Raw genomic sequence first — 27,130 nt, forward strand, 5'->3', positions numbered from 1 at the left:
GCCCCTACTTGACATCAAAGTGTAGTGTTAATGCGGCCCACGCCGCCCCGCGCACTTGTTGCCGAGTCGTTGCGCGAGTTGGGCGTTTTATTTATTTTATCACTTGTAGGCTACCATAGCGCAGGCTCATGGCAGCAACGTTAGTGGTTGAAACGTGATTCCGGAGTGATACCAAGTAGAAGGAAATATATCCTGTCATCAGTGCGTATGGCAGCATCCTCGAAATTCTCTGCTATCTCCTCTGCACTGCTCCAACTGTCTGTGTCTGTCTACTGCTTTGGTCCAATTATTCAGCGTCCGTCAGCATCCCCCCCCCCCCCCCCACCCACATCTGCGAATCAGAGCAGAGTAGGGCGGGTCTTCACGGAATGCGTGTTGTCTTTCAACGGGTCGGAGTCAGAGCGAGAGTTGACAGCGCATTTACAGGTAGTCTAATCTGCAGGTACTGTAGCGAGTAGCATAATTTTACCAGCAGGCAGCTAGTAGAAAATATGGCATGTTCAAAGATGGCCAGTAAAATAAAAGTCAACTGTGAAATCGCTGCAATTCAAAGGTGAATGGACTGAAAAATATGCGTTCATCCCCCTCCAACCAGCACAATGTGCCAAGAAACGGTAGCTCTTGTGAAGAGTGGCAATTGAAACGCAATTTGAAACGCCAATACGAAACAAAACATAGTTATTTTGATGCAACCTTTCAGCACTAAGAACCACAAAAATAAATGGAATGAAATCATCATATCAAGCTGCAAGCAGAATTATTGTTAAAGTTATGTCACAACAATAAAAAGCAACCAAGTGTCACTGCTCACTCAGTGGCATGGGTGTTGGCTAAACACAAGAAGCCATTCTCTGATGCATAAATAATAAAATAATGTATGACTGAAGTGATGGAGACCATGTTTGAAGGCAAACAAAAGCAAATCCTCCTCAGATAGCACAGCAATCAGAATAACTGAAATACTGGCTGTGATAGAATAAAAAAAATGCACAGTGCATTTCCATAGCTGTGGATGAGTCCACTGACACCACTGAGAATGCTCTGTTGCTGGTGTTTTTGAGGTTTTATGATGAGGCAAAGGGGTAGTTTGTTGATGTATTAAAGGGGAACTATCTTATAAATGGCCTTTTTGAGTGTTTAGCATTGTTTCCTAGCTATGTGAACTTATATTAATATGATCTATGTCTCTAATTCTCATATTGGTGCATTCTTCCAATTCTCCTCTCACAATATTCACCCTCACTGAACTGAGTCGTTTGAAAATGTGCCTATATGTGATGTCATATAGTCACTGCTGCATGTTAATGTGGCTCCTCAGGCACCAGCACCTGCACCCCAGTCCACATCAGCTCAAAACGGCTCGAGATCTTGAGGTAGAAAAATGCTGTTTTTGAGGACTTGATTAGAAATACAAAACAATGAATAAAAAAAATATATATATTACAGAGGTGTTCCATAGACTCACAGGAATTGTGTAAAAGTGCCCAAATAGTGAAAGAAATAGTAAAATAGTTCCCCTTTAATACATTTTTGGAATACTTGAAACCCTTTTTTTGTGGAATATTTGATGCGGCCCAGCCTCACCCAGACTCTACCTCCAGCGGCCCCCAGGTAAATTGAGTTTGAGACCCCTGCTCTATATATATAATCAATTATAAGTTATAATAATAATTATTATTATTATTGAAAAGTTCTGGGTTTTTAACCTCTTAACACTTTCCGTGCCGGAGGTTGGGTGCCTCAGAACCCTGTTGCGTGCCAGCGTCCACTTCAATGATAGAGCTCTCATATTTGCGAACGCATAAACTACATCTTAAATTATGTGTCTAATCTGGCCGTCGCTTATCAATGACTTGTTTGCAGTCAACATTGTCGAAACGGATTGTTTTTTTAATGGGTTCATTTCCGTTTTATACCATTTAGAAAAACTCTCGTTTTTTGAAAGTTTCAGGAAAATATAAAGATTCTGTGATAAACGCCCGTTACTGGAATATTCTGGAATACACAAAAATGTTGTCATTTTTCGGCCTATTTATGAATCGTTTTCAAATAAACGCTAGATTATCAATAGTATATGTGTACTTATGCACGCTATAGAAGCGGGCTGAAAAATCGATTATCTCATTTCCTGATCAGCACACACACACACACACACATAGGGCACATGTTGATATCTCTGTGAAAAAAGCTCTGATTATCCTAAGACTGGTAAAATAGATTCCTTACCTCAGATCAGATGTTCTCCAAAAAGATTATTTCAATTCCTGATCGCCATTCCAAATAGCAATCGCGTTTATTGATCCAACGCTGGGTGGTCGAAACACCGATTCCACGCTGTTCTGAGGCTCCAGAATGAATCCGATCGTCTCGGGTGACTTGCCTGAGAAGTAAAATGAGGAAGCAGGATTTTTTCCCCCCCATGCCTTTCATTCAATCCATTCCAAAGGGGTGCAGTACCACAGGGAGAGACGATAGGGGGGCGGTATTTTCCAAATGGAGCTCAGAGAGAGTTTGCAGTGGTAACGTGAGGCTAGATTGATGAAATACGAATTCAAATCGCTAATAAAAAAAATAAAAATAGATCTCTCGACGTTGGCACTGAGCGGTCGGCATGAACAAACGAGTTATCTCGTCGTTGGCACTCAAAGTGTTAACGTGCAACCGGGCCCTCTTGAGGACGATTTGTCCACCGGCGCGACGCGCCACTTTGCCGACCTCTAGCAGCTCGGGTGTGCATTTTTTTAAAGCCCTATTTGTTGCCTGTCGATTGCCGTTTCAGGCGACAAAATCGTTCAGCGGTTCTCGAGTTACATGCCGATATGTGAGGCGTGTGCCAAAGTACACGGCAGAGTTTTCTTTTTTCTTTTTATTACCACCCCTGACTCCCGGGGCTCTAGCTCCGTCAATCATTTGGCGATCTCAAAAATTTGACAGGGTTATAGCCAATGAGTGTGGCTTTCCAATGATACCCCGCATGGGGATCTGCGAATCAGTAGTGTGGTATTGAAAGGGTTAACCTTCTGTAGTGTGGTTGTGAAAGGGTTAACCCTTTGTTGTGTGGCAGTGAAAGGGTTAACCTTCTGTATTGTTGCAGTGAAAGGGTTAACCCTTTGGTAGTGTGGTAGTGAAAGGGTTAAACTCTGCCGAAACTCTCCGAAGGGACGAGAGGGAAGGGACCAATTACATGCCACGACACTGTTGCTGTCACGTCCAGACAGACACACAGACCCGTACATGTGTGATAAGGAAAAGAGCATGACTCATGTGCTGTCCGTGGTCTTGCACGTTACGTTACGGGTGGCGGCAGCTGTTTGTTCAATGGAGGCCTCGACATAACAGACAGTCACTTTCCAAACACCACTTGTTCCCACTGGCTTTGTAAGGGCATTTCCCAAGCCCCTCCCCCAGCCAAATTGAGAATTCTGCCTAACTGTACTCTGCTCACACTGCTGCATCGCCCTGGCTTAGTGCCTATGTCCTCAGCCAATCAGAACGCTTGTTACGTTAAAAAAATCACATTCTGCCTAACTTGTGCATTTTAACGTTACATACACAGACGCCGATCGGATGACTTAGGCAAGTAAAACAACTGCCTTAGTGTCGTATGTATGTACGAGGAAAAAATGCCTAAGTGACAACATATTTATCTTAAAAGTCAACTTATTTTGTTACGCAATGGTTGTTGTGTGTTGTTTGTATTTTTGCAAACTTGTTGATACACCTTGTGGAACTTCTTTTCAAAATATAAATTTAAAACTCCCACACATTTGCTGGAAAATGTTTTTTCTTAGGAACTTAACAGTATGAGGCTAACGATATGTGATCTGCAGCATCGTGGTCTTCTCCATGTCCGATACCTAGTAGCTGACTCCCACCTATAACTTATTGTGGTACTTCACTTAGGCAGTTCTCAGTGAGGTACTAGAGGGTCCAATCTTTGGAATGCAGCTGATCCTATACTGAGGAAATCTCCATCTCTGCTTATTTTTAAAGCAAACTACAAAAGAAATGCTCATACCCAAAAGTAGTAAATAGGTCATACATGTAGGTATGCATTTGGTTATGTGGGTGGGTAGGTTTGTAGGCAGGTGGGTGGGTGGTTATGTATTATTATGTATGCAGTATATATGCATGTATGTACTGTGTGTATGTATGTTTGTATTAACACGTATCTTTTGAATGTATTCTGGTATTTTATAATATGCATATTTTTGTATTTTTGTATGTTTGATTTTATAAAACAGGGGAAGTTCTTGATAAAGCCTCTAGGCTTCTAACTTCTCCTTCACAATATGGTCCCCAACCGACCTGTTGGAGTCGCTGTCCACAACGTCCAGATTACCACCCATCGACTTCCACCCGCTAACTCTGCCAATTGAGTCAGTATGACGGCCGGCCCAAGCCGGAGGCAACGCTGACAGCCGGATTCGAGACTGGTGTCTCTTGCATTGGTGACGAGTGCAATGTCCGCTGCGCCACCCAGCCGCCAATCAGAGCATATATTTAGCATTTTTTGATTATATATTAGATTAGATTTAGATTATTGGATTATTAGATTATATATTGCATATATTTAGCATTTCGGTTTTTTTAGATTATATATTAGATTCGATTTAGATCATTAGATTATATATTGTAACTATATTTATTGTAGGGCAAATATAACAGAGGGCATAATACCCTCATCTCGCACCTTGTTGTCCATATGCGCATGTCCAAAGTTAATTATATTGTATATTGTTTACACTGCCTTTTTATTACTACCTGTACCTCCCCTCCCCCCTCCCACATGCTGCTATGATGCCTGAATTTCCCCAAGGGGATCAATAAAAGAATATCTCTTATCTGTTTCTACCTGTTGGACATGTCGAGTTCTCTCTCCCGAATATGTGATATGCTTTTTCAGGAAGCCAATAAAGTGAAGCTAGAGAACTCATGATCATAGTACTATAGTCACCTTAACCCTTTCACTACCACACTACCAAAGGGTTAACCCTTTCACTACCACACTAGACGGTTAACCCTTTCACTACCACACTACAGAAGGTTAACCTTTCACTGCCACACTACAGAAGGTTAACCCTTTCACTACCACACTACAGAAGGTTAACCCTACCACACTACAGAAGGTTCTGTATTGTAATGGGCTCCGCTCGGCATCACTACTGCACTGTACCTCGCTTGTGCACGCGCACTGAATAAAAATTCCACAAATGTACCTTTACATCCCAGCATTCGTCTGGCCACACCCCTATCAGCTTACCTACATAAGCAGGGGTGGGGCCACATACTCGCCTCCTTCTTCGCTTTCACCACAAGGAAGTGCCTTCGGTAGATCCCCACTTGACGAGGCTGTTAGTAGGAGAAAGTTGGAAAACAAAGGATACGTTGACATCATATCTTTATTTTCTCTCTCACTATTTTCGAGAAAATACGGCGATATTGTCTTCGTACTGGAGTGTCTGGAAGATGATGATCATTCTACACCTCCACCGGTTTTTTCGTATTGGCAGTTCACGCCGCTACATGCCTCCCAACTGCAGTCCTCCTTGCTGCGGCTGGATGGGGTAAAACCGTCCAGCGACACAGCTGGACTGTAGGACGCACCGACTGTTGTGAGAAGCGGTGGGTTCCAGGTTTGGTGAGTAATGTTTGCTTGCGAGCACCACTTGTCTGTTAGTGCTATGGGAGCTAGCTGACAATGTTTACGAAAACCGGCCCCAGATTAGGGTCCTTTGTTCAGCCTTTTTAGGCGACGGCGGAGGATCTTGGTTTGAAGCCCATTATAGCAACTAGTGGGCCACGACCAGTAGAACTGGTGATCCCAGGATCTCTGGACGCGTGGGTACTTCTCTGTCACCGTATAGGCCCCGTCTCTCATATGCAAATGAGAGTTTACCCTAAACGAGGAAATGTGGGCATGGATGTTCGTTATCGGAAAATCCATGTTCAAGTCGGCTACAGCCCAGATGGGACTTGTGCTGGCTCCGCCGGATGTATGGTAAAATCACCGTTGTAAAACTGTGTTAACATCTCGTTTCTCTTCTCTCTTAAAAGGTGAGGAGGGTTTCAGAACGGCGGCCTGTCTGAGTGTGGCTTGTTATATCGTTGTGTACAAGTTCAGGTGATAGCTGCTTAGCTTGCGTGCTAGTTGTGGCCTACCTGTTAGCCAGTCAGCTGTTAGCTGCAGGCGCTAGCCTGTTGTGTCACTAGGCTAGGTAACGTTAGCTTGCTGCTATCGGCCGAGAGCGGCCGTTAGCTTAATGCTACACTGTTGAACGTTCTGAGACTATAACATGCTTTAAACACTCTGACTACGACGTCATCTTTGACAGAGGATGTTAGTCGAACCTACCCTGAGGCCGGCCGGCGAGGACTGCGTCAACAAGGGGAACCGTAGCGGCGGGATGGAGCGTGACGCTGCCCATGTCGACAACACAGGAATGCTGTGTTTACTATCGGTGCCTTGTTAGAGACTGCAGTTTCGCTTGATCTGCGCTCATGGTAGGAAGTGCCTTGACCAGACCTTGAACACTTCTTCTTTCTTTCCCTTCTAAATGTTTTATAAATAACGATGTTTTCCAAAACGAGTGTTGCTGCACTACATTTAGGATACGATGCGAGTTATGTGTGAATTGTCTTGTCACTGGTATTTAGCTTCTCCATGCAAATCGGGTTGTTTGTTACAGATGTGAAAATGATCTGGTTTGTTGTGTTGAGAAACATTGTGTGTTCATGTACCGTGTACTCACAACTAAGGGGGTTAAACTAACCTATAAAGCTATGCTTAGTGACATATGAGTGAAGAATGAATTCTTTTCTCAGCCTGTAATGACAATGAACAGTGTGTTCACATATTTACAGGTTTACCTGTTCAACTGGCCGTATTAAGGGTAAAGTAGGAGGGGTGTTTTCCCCCCGGTTCCCTGGGGACTTCTTCACCCTCCTCTCAGACATGTTGTTACAATATATTGTGTCACTGTGTGGTGGGATACGATGTAACCCTTAGCTTGATTGCTGGGGTTGTGCTAGAACTGCTTGAGGAACTGTATTTTCCTAAAAGAAAAGATTGTTTGGTCACTTTTCGTGTGTGCTTAGCAAGGCCTGTGGCCGATACTAATCGAGAATTATGTATTCTCTCATTATGAAAAACGGCGTTCCTCTGTAGAGTGTTTTTGCCATTTTTTGTAGGTGATAATGGGTTGTGTGTGTCGTGTGACCTACAACTGGGTTGGGTTGGCCACAGAAGCACATGTGTGAGTCTGGTACCGGGGCTCTTAAGGGGGCCCTCTCTATTCTGTGTTTTTTCCTTAGTAAAAATCAGATAGCAGGTTAGCACATGCGCTGTGTGAAGCTGTTAGACGCTTCATGGAGCTGACTATGACTGTGTCATACTTTCTTTTGTCATTACATCGTATCATGGGTGTGGGGTCGTAAAGGGGTGAACTGGTAATCCTTTTCTCCCCTTCTTTGATGGGTAGGGGTTAAAACCTCCTGTCCTTGGGGAGCTCCAGTAGCTCACCGCGTACCTCGAACGCTATTTCGGCGTCGGGGACAACCGTGCGCGTCACGGATCTGGGGTACACGAGTTCGACTCCCGGACTCGCCGTATTTTCTCAGAGTGTCTTTCCCCCCATCTATACCCCATTCAACCTGTTTCTGTCGGTCATACTTGACCAGAAAAAGCGATAAACGCGAAAAGAACCAGCTGACTGGTCAAAGTAAAAAAAAAAAAAAAAAAAAATCCTGTCCTTCAAGGTTCCAGTCACGTTGCTGTTCGGCACGTTACAGGGTAAGAGGGGGGGGGGGGGGGGAGTTTCCTGGTCCCACTCCCTGGAATATTGGGCGTGTGCACCGCAGAAATTCCCCCGCCATAGAGTACGTCACTGTGCGCGTCTCTGTTGGTAGGACTTCCGTGAGCTGTTCGGGTCCATATGATGGATCTGTTTCGGGGAGTGGTCAGGGCTCCTCCTCTCGAAGCTCCTATTCGGGCCTTCTGTGAGTTAGGACTCTCCTTCCATGTGAGGGAGCCTCCTCAGAGTGCAGAGCCTCCTCCTCAGATTGTCAAGGTGAGTAGAACTTGAAAAAGGAGTCCTGCTCTATTGTGTGTGTATTCGATTCAATTCGATTATTGAGTGTGTATGGGTTCAGTGCCTCCTCCCCGGAGGGCCCTAAAACCAAAATTTTACATGGCTCAAGGTTGCAATATATTCTTTTCAATCTGTACAGCTCACGTGGGAAGACTCTCTGGGGATTTCTATCTCCTCCCTATGGGAGGGTGGTGGGATGTAAAAATGTAAAAAAAAATTACCCCCGGCTGTGTAGACTGGGATACATGCTGTTGGTGCTTCCTTCTTTTCTATTAAAAATAGTTGGAGTTAGGAAGCATCACACCCCTCTTGTCGTTCCCCTGGGCGCCTTGGGGATTCAATGACAGGTCTAAATAGCCTGTTCATTGATGTGGTTGTGTCCCGACGCACGCATAGTGCTAGCTCGGGGTGTTCTGTTGAAGATCAGGCGAATGACTGGCACGCCTTGGTTGCTTGAGGTTAAAACAGCATTTTTATAAAGCAACTGGGATGGAGGTTTTTCCTCTTCCGACGACCTGTGTTGGTTGTCAACGGATTCTCGTTCATATCTGGGGGATGATGACGGAATGGATCTGAACATATGTAGAGGGGTCTCACGCCCTGGGGGTGGGCCACCGGGCGCGGTTCGCACCGAACGTCTGGGTGGCGCCTTCTTTTCATGTTTAGGATCAACATGCATATCTGCCCCTTCTCCTGGAGTAGGCATGTCGGCGTGGTTAGGGCACGGGACTGGTTCTGGTCACGCTGGTCCGGATCAGTTAAACCCGTTGTCCGCCGGGGATGCAGATCTGCTGTTCTGGTACCCTGAGGGACTTGGGCTTTTTTCAGGGGGAAAAATGCCGTGTGGGTCCGGGTGTCACAGGGTTAAGCGCTATGGAGACCCTGGTTGGGTACATTTTGTACTCTGCACTGTCGTAATTGCTTACGGCCATGCCAACCTGTACACGCTCGATCTCGTCAGATCTCGGCCGCTACGCAGGTTGGTCCTGGTTAGTACTTGGTTGCGAGACCGCCTGGGAATACCAAGTACGGTGTGCTTGGGGCTGGTTCTCCATTCTTTTCGCTCCTCTCTCACGCATGGCGAAGAGGGGCCTGTTGGGGTGGTCTTTGACCTCCTCTGGTGACCCTGTGCTTCCCGTATCGCCGGTCCCGGTCCGAAGTAATGTTTCGTCGACCCGTAGGCCTGGGATAACCCTTTTTTGAAAGCTGAAACACTTGTACTGCGGTATAGCCAGTGTGTACCCGCAGGTGTGTTTTGGAGTTTTTTCTTGAGGGGTTATAGGAACAACCACCGCATTGGGTAACGACAAGGTGGTTGATTCCCTGGTGTGTTGGAGCAGTGTCAACTCCCGGGTTACCCGGTTGAGGGTGCCCCTGCACGTTCATGACGTCTGCCAATCATGTCAGCCTTCTCTGCCTCAACCCCTCTGGGTGGGTTTTTTTTAAATGGAGGCTTGGTCATGCAACAACGCCAGCATACGCCCCTTCCGCCGGGGGGGCTGTTCTCAGCTAACTCCTTTGGCGCCTGTCTCGTCCGCAGTGCTCCAGGCTCAGGTTACAGCCTGTTGCCTGGTTTTCCCCGGTGCGCTGCCTGCTTCCGTTGGTTAACCTTTTTTGTGTGCTTACGGCCATGCTGACTGCCTGTTCTGCAGGGTCAGTGTGCCAGGCGGTGTGCTATTGGGGGGAAAGGGCCCGCTCTTGGAGGGGCCTTATCCGAATACGCTGGCGATGTGGGGGGCGGTGTCACTAAGTGACCGCCTGGTGGGGTCTTGATGCCTGGCGTCATTGACCTCTCCGGGCCCCCGTTTTCCAGGGGATCCAGTCCCTTTAGTGGGTCTGGGTCTTCCTTCGCGCTCCGCTGCTACGGCCTTGCCACGGGGTTGGGTTTGCTCCTGACCCCGTGATTTCTGGGGGCAGTAACAAGGTTGTTCCCTCCGTTCGTTCCCGGGTGGCATGCGGGTTGTGCGTGTGTGTAGTCGTGGGGTCAGGCCACGGTCTGCTCACCCTGTGCGTTGAGTTGCTTGAGTGCCTCTTCGCACGGTCGGGTCCGTCGCCCTCCCGGGAACCTCCAATAGGGGGGGTGCCCTCCATTAGGGGGGGTCGGGGGGGCTCGGTCCTCCCTGATCTGATGGTTGTGGGGGGCCTCAGCGGGGTGTATTTGTCGGCCGAGGGCTCTCGCTCGGCCTCCCTTGTGCAGTAGTGATGCCGAGCGGAGCCCATTACGATACAGAACGATAGGTTATGACTATAACCAAGTTCTGTTAGTAATGGTGACGCTCGGCATCAGACGCCGCTGCTGCCCTTGATCTCACCTTGTGGTGAAAGCTTGGGAAGGAGGCGAGTATGTGGCCACACCCCTGCTTATGTAGGTAAGCTGATAGGGGTGTGGCCAGACGAATGCTGGGATGTAAAGGTACATTTGTGGAATTTTTATTCAGTGCGCGTGCACGAGCGAGGTACAGTGCAGTAGTGATGCCGAGCGTCACCATTACTAACAGAACTTGGTTATAGTCATAACCTATCGTTAACCCTTTCACTACCACACTACAGAAGGTTAACCTTGCACTACCACACTACAGAAGGTTAACCTTTCACTACCACACTACAGAAGGTTAACCTTTCACTACCACTACCAAAGGGTTAACCCTTTCACTACCACTACCAAAGGGTTAACCCTTTCACTGCGACAATACAGAAGGTTAACCCTTTCACTACCACACTACAGACGGTTAACCATCTGTAGTGTGGTAGTGAAAGGTTAACCTTCTGTAGTGTGGTAGTGAAAGGTTAACCTTCTGTAGTGTGGTAGTGAAAGGTTAACAGTCTGTAGTGTGCAGTGATGCCGGTAACGCGTTACTAAGTAACGCGTTATTGTAATCTGATTACTTTCCCCCGAAAATAGTAATCTAACGCGTTAATCTTTAAAAGCCAGTAATCTGATTGCAGTTACTTGTCCAAGTGGCTGTGCATTACTATTTCGTTACTATCTCATCATAAATTCATAATGCAGGCGGAATGCAGTATTTTATTTCGTTTTCGACAGTCAAAAATACATTTTGAGCTGTTTTTCTTTTGGGAGTGACGTAGTGTGGCAGTGAAAGGGTTACACAAGAATGTGTCCCGCGGGCCGCGGCGTGACTGGACACTCTGTCTGTGAGTGACTCTGCTTTGGTACAATCACATTCCCCATCCACAGTCTGCGAATCAGAGGCAGAGTAGGGCGGGTCTTCACAGCACGTCATGTGACATATGCGCCAATCGTGTGACAGCAGGGCTCCGTCGTCGGAGAATTCCACCCCAAAACGCTTGGCAAAATTAAAAGTGAGTTTCTGTTCAGACTTCCATCCCAAAACGCTCGTCAGTCACTACTTCACGTTCATATGCGGAGGAAACAAAATACTGTCTACCGCTAAAAACAGCACATCCAATTGCATTGAAAGCATCTGGAATCACAACACTAGCCGACGCTTCGACTAGTAGGTACAGGAGGACTCGGAGGCCAGCCAAACAGCAAAAGAGAGAGATTGTTTCTTTCCCTTTTGATTAATGTATATTTGATGGTGGCAGAGCAAAAGCTCTTATTTGCCAGATTTACAGTTAATTTACATGTTAAAGAGAGACTGATTGTATGTTTATAGAGAGACATTTATAAAAACAATTTAATAGTTACAGTTGATATAATTGAATAGTTCAGCCTGCATTTGTTAGATGTGAATGGATACACTGGTTTTGTAAAACCACTGGCTGGCTGCTCTAATGCTGTGAGCATCATAGACTGTTGCTTTACCATACTTGATGGTACAGAAGCTGAAGCACTAGTTTAACAATTTACGTTATGTGCAGAGAAACAAGTTAAAAACAATTTATGCACTTTCAATAAAGCGTTTAAAAAAACGGTTGGGGGAACGACGACGACTTCGTAACCTAGTTACTTTCAAAGTAACTAAGTTACTCTGATAATCAAGTAATCAGTAAAGTAACTTGGATTACTTTTTAAAGGAGTAATCAATAATCAGTAATCGGATTACTTTTACAAGTAATCTGTGGCATCACTGGTAGTGTGGTAGTGAAAGGTTAACCGTCTGTAGTGTGTTAGTGAAAGGTTAACCGTCTGTAGTGTGGTAGTGAAAGGTTAACCTTCTGTAGTGTGGTAGTGAAAGGTTAACCTTCTATAGTGTGGTAGTGAAAGGGTTAACCTTCTGTAGCGTGGTAGTGAAAGGTTAACCGTCTGTAGTGTGGTAGTGAAAGGTTAACCGTCTGTAGTGTGGTAGTGAAAGGTTAACCGTCTGTAGTGCGGCAGTGAAAGGGTTAACCGTCTGTAGTGTGCTAGTGAAAGGGTTAAAAGACAAACATCACTACTACAGGTGGGTTGGTGATAGTGCTTGTTTTGATGGATGACGCCACTGAAGCACGACATCCTGTATGTCTGTTCACATTGTTTTGACAGAGTTGTTGGAATATGGATATGGAGAATATCACAGAGAAATGGACGTCTGGAAATGCAGCGAACAAGAAATAGATAAAAAGAGGTATCAGGTATGTAGGTAAAAGTCACCACAACAGTTGTGACTATTGATGCTGGCAATGAGCCATAGGTAAAATTATAATAATACTAATAATTCATTACATTTATATAGCGCTTTTCTAGACACTCTAGACACTTTTTCTAGAGTGCTCCCCACAATGTAGGGTGGACATTGCCTCCTTCACCACCACTGGTAGCAGCCAACCTTGGGCTACGCAGGCTCAATGACTACCATACAACTGGCACCCGGCACACATCACACTACACAATGGCTGAACGGCTCAGGAGACAGGGATTGATATCAGCCAATTAAGGGGAAGGGATGATTAGGTGGCCTTGATGTCAGAGACCTGATTGGGAATTTGGCCAGGAACATCGGGGATCCCCCTACTCTTTGCGATAGGCGTCCTGGGTTCCTTAACGACTGAGATTCAGTCAGGGCCCTCGGTTTAGCGTCTCATCCCAAGGACGGCACTCGCAGCTGTATTATATATATTATATGATATAAAGTTCAACACTAGGTGTTCTTGTCATGTTGGACCAAACAGGAAAACAAGCCCCCTGTTACCCATTTGTATTCCTGACACATAGTGACTTACTGTTCATAAGCCACAAATACCCATTCTATATGTTAACCCTTTCACTGCCTGCACTACCCAAACGGTTAACCCTTTCACTGCGACAATACGACGTGGGTTGTGTGCTAGTAAAGGGTTAACCTTCTGTCGTGTGGCAGTGAAAGGCTTAATATAACGTGGAATACTTCACTATATACTGGCGTACCTCACTGGAGCGGCGCGGCCGGGGCTCCTGAGCAGTGGAAGTGGACGTTCTGCCACTTGCCGTCCCTGCGGTGCCAGACGCGGGTCTCCTCCGACTGGCTGGAGCGCGGCCGGCCCTGGTGGTCCACGAACTGGGTGAGGCGGATGTAGGCGATGCAAGCGGCGTCCTCCCCGATCAGGTGCACGTGGGGGTTCAGGATGGTGGTGTGGATGGGCTTGCTGTTCTTAGAGAGGACTGTGTGTGTGTGGGGGGGGGGGGGGGGACAGAGAAACACATGTTAACCTTTTCACTACCGCACTACCAAGGGGTTAACCCTTTCACTACCACACTACCAAAGGGTTAACCCTTTCACTACCACACTACAGAAGGTTAACCCTTTCACTACCACACTACAGAAGGTTAACCCTTTCACTACCACACTACAGAAGGTTAACCCTTTCACTACCACACTACAGAAGGTTAACCCGTTCACTACCACTGTCAGACGATTCATTTTTTTTATCAAATTAATTACATGATTTGTAATTAATTAATCTAATTAATCGCATTTTAATCGTATAACCATTTTAGGCCTGCTATTCTATATTCTATAATCATATTTCAAATGGCATGTGTCTGGATGGCAGAATTCAGTACTGTATCTACAAAACCTTCTGTTTAATCATCTTCCCTTTATTCATTTGCTTAGATTTTTCAGGTCTGGTAAATTTTAGCATGGTGTTATTCACAGTCAAAGATAATTTTTTTTGTATTGATATTCATTACAATCGTTAGCCTCGTTCATTACAATTTACCCAAGGCTAGTAATTCTGACACTGGGAATACATTCCCTGAGATCCATAGATGTCCCTAGAATCAGACGCCAAGAACATGCAAATGGACCATATTAAAAAAAATTTCTGTAAATGTGTATTCTACGTTCTTATGGAATGAATGAGATTAAAAAATATTTAAATAAAATAAAAAAAATATATTTTTTTCTTTTATTAATTTTGAGTTAGTTTCATAACGCGATAATTTGCTGTGTAATTCATTAATCTAATTAACGCGATAAACTGACAGCCCTAGTTAAAACCCTTTCACTGCGACAATACGGAAGGTTAACCCTTTCACTGCCACACGACAAAGGGTTAACCCTTTCACTGCACAAGGTCAACCCTTTCACTACCACACTACAGAAGGTTAACCCTTTCACTACCACACTAGTACGGCCGGTTAACCGTCTGTAGTGTGGTAGTGAAAGGGTTAACCTTCTGTAGTGTGGTAGTGAAAGGGTTAAAGTTCAAGAATAATTCCAAAACATCTGTAAGTCCCGCCTCCCCGGGTCACCATCTGTATGAGTCCACTATGTGTTTCTCCATGCCTGTTTAGTTTTAGTTTATTGTTTAGTTTGTCGGGGGACCATGTACAACATACATTAATCCTTTCACTGCCACACGACAGAAGGTTAACCCTTTACTATCACACAACCGACGGCGATGCTCTACCATTAGCATCATTAGCTCCGCATCCGCGGAGCTAATGATGCTAATGATGGAGCATCGCCGTCGGTTGTGTGATAGTAAAGGGCTAACCTTCTGTATTGTCACAGTGAAAGGGTTCACCGGCTGTCGTGTGGCTGTGAAAGGGTTCATCTCGATTAATGAGAGGAGAGGCATTGCACCAGATTTAGCCATCAGCTATTTCTGTATGCGGGTAGACAAGAAATATACACAATATAAAATACATTATACATTTAAGCAATATAAAATACGATTAAGAGATAATACAATCTCATAACATCATAGCCACATTCCCTAATCCAAACCTGCCCCCTTCCACCGCCTCCCTCTATACCCACAAGGAAGAAAAAGCAGATTGTGCAAAGGCAGTACCTCGTTTTGGAATGCTACACTGCCCTCTAGAGCAGGGATCGGCAATAGGCGGCCCGCGGGCCGACATTGGCCCGCCAGCAATAATTTCTGGCCCGTCAGATTATTTTGAGAATATGATATTTATTTTACGCGCAGGAAATATTCACTCGGGACGCCAGGGTGTCTTTTATTGTGAAGCTGTATCTATCTACCGGTAGTCATCAATAGCACTATAGCCAATTGAAATGCTAGAAATGGTCACGTGGACTGGGAGAACCAATGGAATAGTCCCTAACGAACTTTCACTTCCGCGTTCGAGATGGAGCGAGTAACAAAATGTGTTAAAAAACAAAACAAACATCTTTGGATAGGGAAATGCAACAGGGAAATATAACGCTTCTTTTAATAAACAGGAGCCATACTTAAAATACGGGTTTATTGCAACAGGTCGGTGATTCTTGCGTGCCGAGCCGACGTCCTCTCTGCATAATATGTGGCGACAACAACAACGAGGAAATGGTTGTTATTACAACTGTGTTCAAGTTGGCAGATAAAGTAGCTGCATTCAACGCCAATCTGGAATTGGAGGGCGGTGAGTGGATATGTGACATGTTTCAAACATTAGCAGGGATTTTGGAGGACTGAACAACAAACAAGGTATGGTGAGTCGTGTTTTCATGCATTCTGTCTTCTGATCTGTTCATCACCCGCCGCGGTGATCTGCAACAGCTGATCTGCTGTTCATGAATGAATGAATGAAAACTTTATTTAACAGATTGCAGAATGGGTACAATACAGTACGGCGCAATACACACAATTGTTAAGCTGATCTGCAACAGCTGAGAGCTGTTCATGAATGAATGGATGAGTGAGAACTTTGTTTGGCGGATTGCAGAGTGGGTGCAGTGCAGTGCGGCGCAGTGCACACGGTTGTTGGGGGGATGCAGACCAGAGAAAAACGTTTGTCTTTTTTCAATATCAGTATATTAAATTAGCCATTGTTTTTGATCCTGGCCCTCCAAGCAACGGCTTGGGGAAAATCTGGCCCGCGGCAAAACCTAATTGGCGACCCCTGCTCTAGAGGTTGACCTTGTAGCCCTGCTCATAATGATCAGAGTAGAGTTGAACTTGAGGGGTGGAGGGGGAGCATTGTGAATTATCTTAAAACCAATTGGACAGATAAGTATATAATGAAATTGTCAAAGTTGAACATATTATGCCTAAAAACGTATATGACAGTGGTGATATGATTTCTTATCAAATGTCTCAAGTGCTTGTTTGTAGAGTGGCCTCAAGGCTGTCTTGCTTGGTTGAGACCAATTAGACAAACAATAGGAAAAGTGAGAACAGCCACTGTTTGCAAAAAAAACCTGCCTCCTTCAGTTACTGTTGCTATGTCTAAAAAGATGAATGCCGCTAGTATCAGCCTCAGTGGATTAACCCTTTCACAACCACACTGCAGAAGGTTAACCCTTTCACTACCACACTACAGACGGTTATCTGTAGTGTGGTAGTGAAATGGTTAACCTTCTGTAGTGTGGTTGTGAAAGGGTTAACCCTTTGTCGTGTGGCAGTGAAAGGGCTAAAAAAGGTTGAAGATGAATGCCGCTACTATCAGCCTCAGTGGATTAACAAAATAAATGAGTTAATGATGCTCTTCAGACATGGGACGTCCGTATTACAAGTCAGTACAAATCCCCCAACAAGACCTTTTTACCACTTATAGAAATCGAATTGCAATTATTTTGATATTATTTTGATATTATTACTACCAGAAGACAATTACAAGCACGGATTGGTGGATTACTACAGTGTGTCAAACATTATCTTGCAGAGCCAATCAGCTGCCACTCTTACGGTTCTCAAAGTAGAATCTGTGGAAGTCCATGCCCTCCACCAGGTTCCCTAGGGCCTCTGGCTCGAACGAGGTCAGTCCAGGGTCGCAGATCTTACTGTGGAGGAAGAGACGCTAGAGTTCATCCAGAAGGTTAACCTTTCACTGCCACACTACAGAAGGTTAACCTTTCACTACCACACTACAGATTGTTAACCCTTTCACTACCACACTACAGAAGGTTAACACTTTCACTACCACACTACAGACGGTTAACCCTTTTACTACCACACTAAAGAAGGTTAATACAACACAGAAACATAGAATTATGAATGTACACTCATACGCACGCATGCAAACAGATAAATAACTCACGCATATGCCTCAAAGTCTCCATTGTTGACGGCTTCTATCAGCTGTTCGGTGATCTTGATGATTTCCTGTTTACGTGCTGCAGAGGAGAGAAGACACAAGAGTCAAACGCATCACTTCCTGTTTACGTGCTGCAGAGGAGGGAAGACACAAGAGTCAAACGCATCACTTCCTGTTTACGTGCTGCAGAGGAGAGAAGACACAAGAGTCAAACGCATCACTTCCTGTTTACGTGCTGCAGAGGAGAGAAGACACAAGAGTCAAACGCATCACTTCCTGTTTACGTGCTGCAGAGGAGAGAAGACACAAGAGTCAAACGCATCACTTAAACCAACACAATGCCAGCATATCCAACCAGTGAGGTGCAGTTAGTCTGAACAGTAAGACATATAGACACACACCTACACAAGCGCACACGCAAATGCAAGTACTACTCCACACACACACACACACACACACACACACACACACACACACACACACACACACACACACACACACACACACACACACACACACACACACACACACACACACACACACACACACACACACACACACACACACACACACACACACACACACACACACACAGTGAAGTTGGAACACAATATTACCAGTATCTTTATATAACACAGGACATGAGCAAGCTAGGCATATCCAGGTGCATTATGGGAGGAAAGAAAATCAAAGCTTGCATCAAAAAAATACATCACAGATAGTTTGAGCCAAAGCAACCTATTTAACTCCAAGCTGCACAACTCCCCCCTAGTCTCTATGGTATTGTTTATAGCACACAGCAGAAGGCATTAAAGGAACACTGCAACATTATGGGAAATATGCTCACAGTCTTCTCCGGAGTCAGACAAGAAGAGAAGAGAGAGAATATCCTCTCTGTGTGTTCAGTAGAAAGCTATCCGGCTGCACGCTAACCTAGCTTAGCACAAATGAATGGAAGTTGACCAGCCTAGCTGTTGGCCAAAAACGCCTCTCCCGGAGTTTTAAGCTAGGCTAGTGGTCCGTACCCGCTTCCATTAATTTATGCTAAGCCAGGCTAATTTGCAGCCAGATAGCTTTCTACTGAACGCACAGAGAGGACATTTGTATCTATCTTCTTGTCAGACTCTGGAGAAGACGGTAAGCACACATCCCATACAGCTGGCGTGTTCCTTTAACAAGACTCATGGCACACAGCTCACCATCTCTCTAACTGGCAGAACAACACGGCCATCATCACAATGTATGTTGCCCTCTATAATAATAATTCATTACATTTATACAGCGCTTTTCTAGACACTCAAAACGCTCCCCACAATGTAGGGTGGACATTGCCTCCTTCACCACCACTGGTAGCACCCAACCTTGGGCTACGCAGGCTCAATGGCTGCCATACACTGACACCCGCCCCACGTCACACTTTAAGGGGGGAGGGATGATTAGGTGGCCTTGATGTCAGAGACCTGATTGGGAATTTGGCCAGGAACGTCGGGGAACCCCCTACTCTTTACGATAGGCGTCCTATGTTACCCTGTCCACCTGAAGCAGTGCTGCATGTGACAGGGGCCGTTAGAACACAACAACGATGCATCTCAGCGGTTAACCCTTTCACTGCCACACTACAGAAGGTTAACCCTTTCACGGCCACACGACAGCAGGTTAACCCTTTCACTACCACACTACAGAAGGTAGTGAAAGGGTTAAATAATCGGGGGGGAAATGAGGAAGATAATGGCTTGTTGAATGTTGAACAGAGTGAGAAAAGGCTCTATGGTTTTCAGAGGGAGAGACAGGATGTCAGCATCACAGGAGCTAGCCTACCTGACTAAGACTATGTTAACCCTTTCACGGCGACAATACAGAAGGTTAAACCTTTCACTACCACACTACCAAAGGGTTAACCCTTTCACGGCGACAATACAGAAGGTTAAACCTTTCACTACCACACTACCAAAGGGTTAACCCTTTCACGGCGACAATACAGAAGGTTAACCCTTTCACTACCACACTACCAACGGGTTAACCCTTTCACGGCGACAATACAGAAGGCTAACCCTTTCACTACCACACTACCAACGGGTTAACCTTTTCACGGCGACAATACAGAAGGTTAACCCTTTCACTACCACACTACCAACGGGTTAACCCTTTCACGGCGACAATACAGAAGGTTAACCCTTTCACTACCACACTACCAACGGGTTAACCCTTTCACGGCGACAATGCAGAAGGTTAACCCTTTCACTGCCACGCGGCAGAAGGTTAACCCTTTCACTGCCACACGGCAGAAGGTTAACCCTTTCACTGCCACACTACAGACGGTTAAGGGTTAAACACACACACACACCTATATCTAAACACGGCGATGTGAGCAGGCTTGGCCCCCGAGCAGCTCCTCCCACGGGGGGGGGGGGGGGGGGGGGGGTTGGGTCAGGGCGAGGTCACGCTCAGTACTCACTCTGGGACGTGGAGGGATGATAGGGGCTGGGGGGAGTGCGAGGGAGAGGGGGAGAGGTGGTGTGTGCGGGTAGGGGCGTCGGCCAACTAGCACCGGGGGCCGGCACGGGGGCCACCTCTGGGTCGGGCACAGGGGGGGGCGGCGCCCGGCGTGCACTGCTCACCAGGTCCGTGAGACGGGACACTGTACGGCACCAGGTTGGGGGGGGGAGAGGAGTGTGGGGAGAGAAAGAGAGAGAGAAGGAGGAGGAGGAGAGGAGTGTGGGGGAAAGAAAGAGAGAGAGAAGGAGGAGGAGGAGAGGAGTGTGGGGGAAAGAAAGAGAGAGAGAAGGAGGAGGAGGGGAGTGAAGAGGAGGAGTGGGGGGAGAGAAAGAGAGAGAAGGAGGAGGAGAGGAGTGTGGGGGGGGAGTGAAGGAGGAGCAGAGAAGTGGGGGGAGAGAAAGAGAGAGAGAAGGAGGAGGAGGGGAGTGAAGGAGGAGCAGAGGAGTGGAGGGGGGGAGAAAGAGAGAGAGAAGGAGGAGGAGAGGAGTGTGGGGGGGGAGTGAAGAGGAGGAGCAGAGAAGTGGGGGGAGAGAAAGAGAGAGAGAAGGAAAAGGAGGGGAGTGAAGGAGGAGCAGAGGAGTGGAGGGGGGGAGAAAGAGAGAGAGAAGGAGGAGGAGAGGAGTGTGGGGGGGAGTGAAGAGGAGGAGCAGAGGAGTGGAGGGGGGGGGGAAAGAGAGAGAGTGAAGGAGGATGAAACAATGCAGGTGCAGGAGTATGAATAGACAGATACCATGCTCAATATTGATAGAGAGAATACGGAAACGATAGAAAAAGATGAATGTGTTTATACACCTCTCCTTCCCTTTAACTGGATATGAAGGACAAAACTGGGATCTTTTCATTCTGGCCATGAAGCAACAAGCTAGAAAGATGCCAATTTGGGATATTGAAATCATACATAAATGATTAGCATTTGTTAGCTAGTGGAAGTCAATGGGGTCCCAAGCAAAATAATTTTCTTGCCTTTCTATATAGTTTATGACGTTGTATTAACACAGCATGGGAAGCTTGATTGAACCCTCACTGACTTCCATTGATAACAAATGCAAATTTCCAATATATCAAAAAAATCCAAACAGTGGTACAAGTGCTCTTTGTGTGAACTTTATTGACTCTCTGGTTAATGACAAATCAGACACTATGTGTTTATTTTACACCCTTATTAAGGGTGATTCAGGTGGAGATTCAGGTGTCATAGCAGCATGGGGGGGGGGGGGGAGGTTACAGGTAGAATGGGTAATAATAATAGAGCATAGAACATAGAACAAAGAGCAAAATAATAATGGTGATAGTGATAATAATGATAACAGTAATGAATGGCAGGATTAAATCAGACAGTAGTAACAGTGATGATGGTATACATGGTCCAGACCAAAGTAACACACTACACCAGAGTCCGTGCAGTGTTTATTATTAAGAGTTAGATAGTCCTAACAGTGTTTATTATTAAGAGTCAGATAGTCCGAACAGTGTTTATTATTAAGAGTCAGACAGTCCTAACAGTGTTTAGTAGTAAGAGTCAGACAGTCCTAACAGTGTTTAGTATTAAGAGTCAGACAGTCCTAACAGTGTTTAGTATTAACACAATGGGGACCGGCCACGTATATATACGGCTTTCGATTCCACCCGTTGTGGACCAGAGGCACGTATATAGCCGTGGCAAGTTGTTATTGTTTTATTCCATATTAATAACGGTATTAACGTCCCCGATCGACTTGCAGGACCTACCCGCATATTTGATTTCCGAAACATGCAATACCGGCCAGATCCGCTTAGGGGCGCCATCGCTCCACTGCAGTATCATTGAGGGCAATTGAAAATTTATTTTTTTACTGTCTGTGGGCGTTTCATATGAGCCAAGATCTCAAACGAACATCCTCCATCTTTGATCACCTTACGGAACGCAGATTTCAGCCTGGAATAATGGGATTTATTACATGGCGTTTTCACATTCGCCGAAATGCTTGCTTGTGATTGGTCAATAGCGCGCGTCAGAGGTCAGTTATCAGACAATAATGACCGCTGTGGGACAATAATGACCGCTGTGCGCAGCTGTTCGCAATCAAGCCCACTGACACACACTGTTTCAGTGCAATTAGACACTGCCGGTGTTCTGCTGCCGGGGAAGCTGCCGGCGATGACAGGGGGCAGAGCGACGAGCGGAGCCAGAACCAGTGTTGCGAGTCGATGTAAAATGAATTCGGTATATTGTTAGTAAGTTAGCCATGTAATAAGCGGGATAATGTATAGCTATACTCGATCATTGTCGCAAAATAATTGACCTTCACTGACGTTTAAAACACCTCGCCGAGGCGGCTCGGTATTTTAAACTCTGTGTCGGTCAATTATTTTGCGACAATGACCTCGTAGCTATACATTATCCCTTACTTATGATCAGCCAATGGACATATCGATCTACCAGATTCCGATGACTAATGACGAAATGCTGCCGGCAATCACATGGGCTGACGGTAGGATACTATTCACCCAAATTACAGTCGGATTGGACATTGTTGTAACACGCAAGTGATCGATCAGTGAAAATGGCTACTTGAACGCACACTGTATTGCTAATCAATAATACTAATCGGCCTCCCCCGCCGCCCCCATTTCATCCATAGATGCTCTGTAATAGTCCGGATGCTACGCAGTTTGTTTTATTTCATTTGTATATATACACCAGAAATGGCGTTTGATATAACATGACTAGCCTTTAGCCCTATAAATAGCTCCCCAGAAAAAAGACGAGACGAAAAGTGCGATAAACCTTATATTCACGACGCTATAAAATGACAACCAACCAATGGATTTTTATTTTCTTTAAGCCATTATGAAGGCACGGTTTATGCACTCAAGTGACTGAGAATGGATAGATAGCAATACTATAAAGTAGGGATGTCCGATATTATCGGCCGACCGATATTATCGGCCGATATCGGCAGTAAAATGTGATATCGGAAAATATCGGTATCGGTTTAAAAAAAAATAAAAACAATAACAATATTTGTTATATATATATCCAGTGAAATGATTAGTTACCTGAAATTATTCTGTTTTTTGGACGGGGAAACCCTGCATATATCGGTATCGGTTGATATCGGTTGATATCGGCATCGGAAATTAAGAGTTGGACAATATCGGAATATCGGTATCGGTAAAAAAGCCAATATCGAGCATCCCTACTATAAAGTATATATATAGCTGTTAGAAAGTACCTCGGTTTGTTGACAAAGCTTGGTCCTCTGGACTATAAATCGCAGCGGGACTATGGTCGCCAAAGTGTTAAGAGTCAGAAAGTCCTAACAGTTCTCAAGTTCTCCAGACGTTAACCCAGCTATTGGCAGCAGTCTGTGCCCACGGTTGTGGAGCCTGATGCCTACTGGCACAAAGGACTGGCCGAGGTGGTTTGTGGCGTGTCGGTGTGTGTGTGTGATAAGTCTATGGCTGAACATGCTCCTCATCTTTCCCACTTACTCTGCATGGGGGTGTGTGTGTGTGGCGAGGAGGGGGCAGAGAAGGCTGCTGGCGGGGGAGTGCAGGCTCCCCCCTCCCCGTCGGACACGGGCCCTGAGCTCCTACGCACGGAGCCCAGCAGGTCGGCGAACTTGGTGGCAGCTGGGTGGGGGGTGGGGGGGGGGGGGACAAAGGTTCGAAGGGCAGGAGACGGGAGACAGCGAACATGAATGTAAAGGTCAACTATAGCAGCGGCCGGCGTGGTCAGACCTGGTCTGGGAGAGAGCGTTACGCCTTTCACTGGCGCACGACCAAGCGGTTAACCCTTTCGCTGTGACAATACACAGAAGGTTAACCCTTTCACTGCCACATGCCAGCAGGTTAACCCTTTCACTGCCACACAACAGAAGGTTAACCCTTTACTATCACACTACCGGTAGTGTGATAGTGAAGGGTTAACCTTCTGTAGTGTGGCAGTGAAAGGGTTAAGAGAGAGACCCGTGTTCTCTAGGGCTGGGAGAGAGCATTATTAAGAGAGAGACCTGTGTCTGTGTTCTCTAGGGCTGGGAGAGAGCATTATTAAGAGAGAGACCTGTGTCTGTGTTCTCTAGGGCTGGCCGGCAACATCTGCCTTACAGAGGAAGATCTGCACACTGTATATTATGCTACCATAGTGAGGATATATTCTTCTTTAATGCAGTTTCAACATTTTGCATCCTGCACCCGTGGAATGGTTTTGGACGTGCGTACATGTCCTCTGACAGGCCGGCAATAGCCCCCGTTATCACAGGGAATTATTTTCAATATCGGCTATGTGAAAAATGACAGGTTAAATAATCCAATTGATGGTTGTATTTGAAGTGTGATGTTAAAACTAAAAACGCTGAATTTTTTTAAATAATATCCCATTGACTATTTCAGATCTCATGTGGTGAGAAATTTGAGTTTATACGGGTATATTCTGTTGAAATGAATTGGTTTGGTTGTTATTCTGCAAAAGTACATTTTCATTTAATTTAAAGTTTTGAGCTTAAAACTGTAGCGACGTAAATCCGTGCATCGCTCTCTGAGACCAAGTTTGAACACGGGACGATGACACCAACTGCGACTGAGAAGAAGAAGAGAAGGTGCGGACTGTGATGTCATGCTCAGGGAAAACAAGGACACACGGAGATGCAAAGCGTCACAGGTGTTAATGAGGGATGATGTGGAGTTACGGCACTGCCTACAAATGTGGCATCTCGTGTCTAAAGCCACCAATACCTTCAAGGAACACGCCGACATTTGGGGAAATTAGCGTATCGTCTTCTCCAGAGAGAGGCAAGAAGATAGATACCAGTTTCCTCTCTGTGCGTTAATTCAGTAGAAAGCTATCTTGCTGCACGTTAGCCTAGCTTAGCACAATGAATGGAAGCGGACAGTTACGGTTAGCCTTCGGGAGAGGTGTTAGTTGGACAATGCCTAGGCTAACCATTCATTGCGCTAAGCTAGGCTAACGTGCAGCCAGATAGCTTTCTACTGAATTAACACACAGAGAGGAAACTGGTATCCATCTTCTCGTCTCTCTCTGGAGAAGACGGTATGCCCATTTCCCAAAATGTTGATGTGTTCCTTTAATCCTTAACCTTAACCGCATTGGACCTCACACGCTCCTATCCCCTGCCTACTGGACACACGGTAGATATACAGTTTGTGGTGAGTCTCTGTGTCGTTAGATAGATAGAAACTTTATTGCCATTTCAACACTGTTGATTGGGATTTGTCTCTGTGTCGTTACTATGTAGAGACCAGTATGAACACATGTCGTTACAGCGTGGGTCTATGTAGAGACCAGTATGAACACATGTCGTTACAGCGTGGGTCTATGTCAGAGCATGTGAGCGGAGCGGCGCGGAACGGACGAGAAATCCGCTCTTCGCTCTAGACGGCTTGTTCCGCTCCGCTAATCACTCATGTTGATCCCGCCGCCACGCCGCTCAGCGCTCCGCCCCGCTCACCTTCATTTACGAATCAAGCGCTCCCCGCTCCACATCGCTCCACAGCTCGCTCGGCAGAATATATATTTTTTTTTGGAGCATTATGTAAATTAGCTTGATTTGACCAAACTACAACTGTCTACACCCCCTGGGCCCCTTAACAATTGTTTGTATTGAGCCATATTTTGTAATTGTACCCATTCTGCAATGTTAAATAACGTAATATCCATTCAACTAGCTCTACTAAGCGATGGTAGCTAGCCTAGCCACAATGCTATGGTCGCTGCCATTCACGTTAGCATGTAAGCTAACGACAACAACAATGGCGGAATATACTTTGGTCTAGCAGGATGTGAGTGACGGTCCACCCTTCTCATTGGTTGAAAATGGCCTTCATGTTTGTACATCGCCACCTGTTGCTTTGGCATTGTACTACATGTATATTACATCAGTGTTAAACCACTGTGAGCGGCCCGGAGCGGATTGGTGCGGAGGAGAACTCTCGCTCCGGAAGTCGCGCCGACCCATTTTAAAACCCACTCCGTCGCTCACGTCAAAACCGCCCGCTCCGCTCCCCGCGCCGATCTCGCGCTGCGCCGCTCACATGCCCTGGTAGAGACCAGTATGAACACATGTTACAGCGTGGGTCTATGTAGAGACCAGTATGAACACATGTCGTTACATGAGATCACTATTCTACACTGAGCACAACAATGGCAAAATTGTTTACTAAATAGCTATAAAACCAATGTAATTACAAATGTACAACTGTTAAGACGGTGGCGAGGTGCAGCGTTAGGGATCAATTGCTATTGTCAATCTGTTGCATATATCAAGCAAAATGTGGTAGATGGCGGGGGGGGGGGGGGGTATTTGTTGTGTATGTGTGAGGGAAAATTTTGTCTGTGAGGCATGTTATAACAAGACAGCTTATATAACCTAATACTGTAGTAGCTGGTTTGTCTCCACAATTACCGAATCTCCCATCAAGTGTTAATAATACCCACCAGGGGTATTTTGGTTAGGAAGAAAACATCAGAAAACATGCTACCAGACGCTTTCATGCAATGACGTTTGACGCATGAACATGTATAGTGAGTTACGAACACACACACACACACGCATGCACGATCAACAGTGACATCGCACATCGACGAGAGGCAGTGCGTGAGAGGCTGAGCCCCCTCTCTCCCTCCCTCTCTCTCTCTCTCTCTCTCTCTCTCTCTCTCTCTCTCTCTCTCTCTCTCTCTCTCTCTCATCTCTCTCTCTCTCTCTCTCTCTCTCATCTCTCTCTCTCTCTCTCTCTCTCATCTCTCTCATCTCTCTCTCTCTCTCTCTCTCTCTCTCTCTCTCTCTCTCTCTCTCTCTCTCTCTCTCTCTCTCTCTCTCTCTCTCTCTCTCTCTCTCTCTCTCTCTCTTCCAAATCACCACATAGGCAATAGTAAAACAGGGATCAGAATGTCAGTAACTAGTGCTTGTGGTGTCATTGTTCTATGTATAAGTGGGAGTGTCCAGTGTTGGTTATATTCCGTTTATTGAGCTGCTTCAGTCAACTGTCTACATGCTTTTACAAAGTAGTGTTTCTGAGTTTTCTAGTTTTTGGGTTTAGTCAGCCCGGCTCTCAGCCTCCTTTATTTCTATTCCTGTTTTATAGTGTCCTGTTCCGTCTACAATAAACCCATCCTCTGCTGCTTGGATTCACCGGCACCGTGCCTGTTGTTCGTCCTGCGCTTGGGTTCCACCTTCAC

At 45.8% G+C, this 27,130-nt stretch overlaps 1 protein-coding gene across 1 annotated transcript in view; it reads right to left on the reverse strand.

Moving 5' to 3' along the window:
• The window catches only part of LOC311223903 (calcium/calmodulin-dependent protein kinase type II subunit beta), a gene marked incomplete at its 5' end in the record, with an annotated part of 319,894 nt that overhangs the window by 17,573 nt on the left and 275,191 nt on the right, over positions 1–27,130 (reverse strand). The window contains 3 exons of the mRNA XM_084308666.1: positions 13,399–13,632; positions 17,109–17,203; positions 17,461–17,536. Of these exons, the coding sequence (XP_084164792.1) occupies positions 13,400–13,632; positions 17,109–17,203; positions 17,461–17,536 (404 nt within the window). The 3' untranslated portion in view covers position 13,399. The remainder of the gene's footprint in view (positions 1–13,398; positions 13,633–17,108; positions 17,204–17,460; positions 17,537–27,130) is intronic.

Source organism: Notolepis coatsorum (genome assembly GCF_963971535.1).
Source record: "Notolepis coatsorum genome assembly, chromosome: 2".
NCBI classification, from domain to species: domain Eukaryota; kingdom Metazoa; phylum Chordata; class Actinopteri; order Aulopiformes; family Paralepididae; genus Notolepis; species Notolepis coatsorum.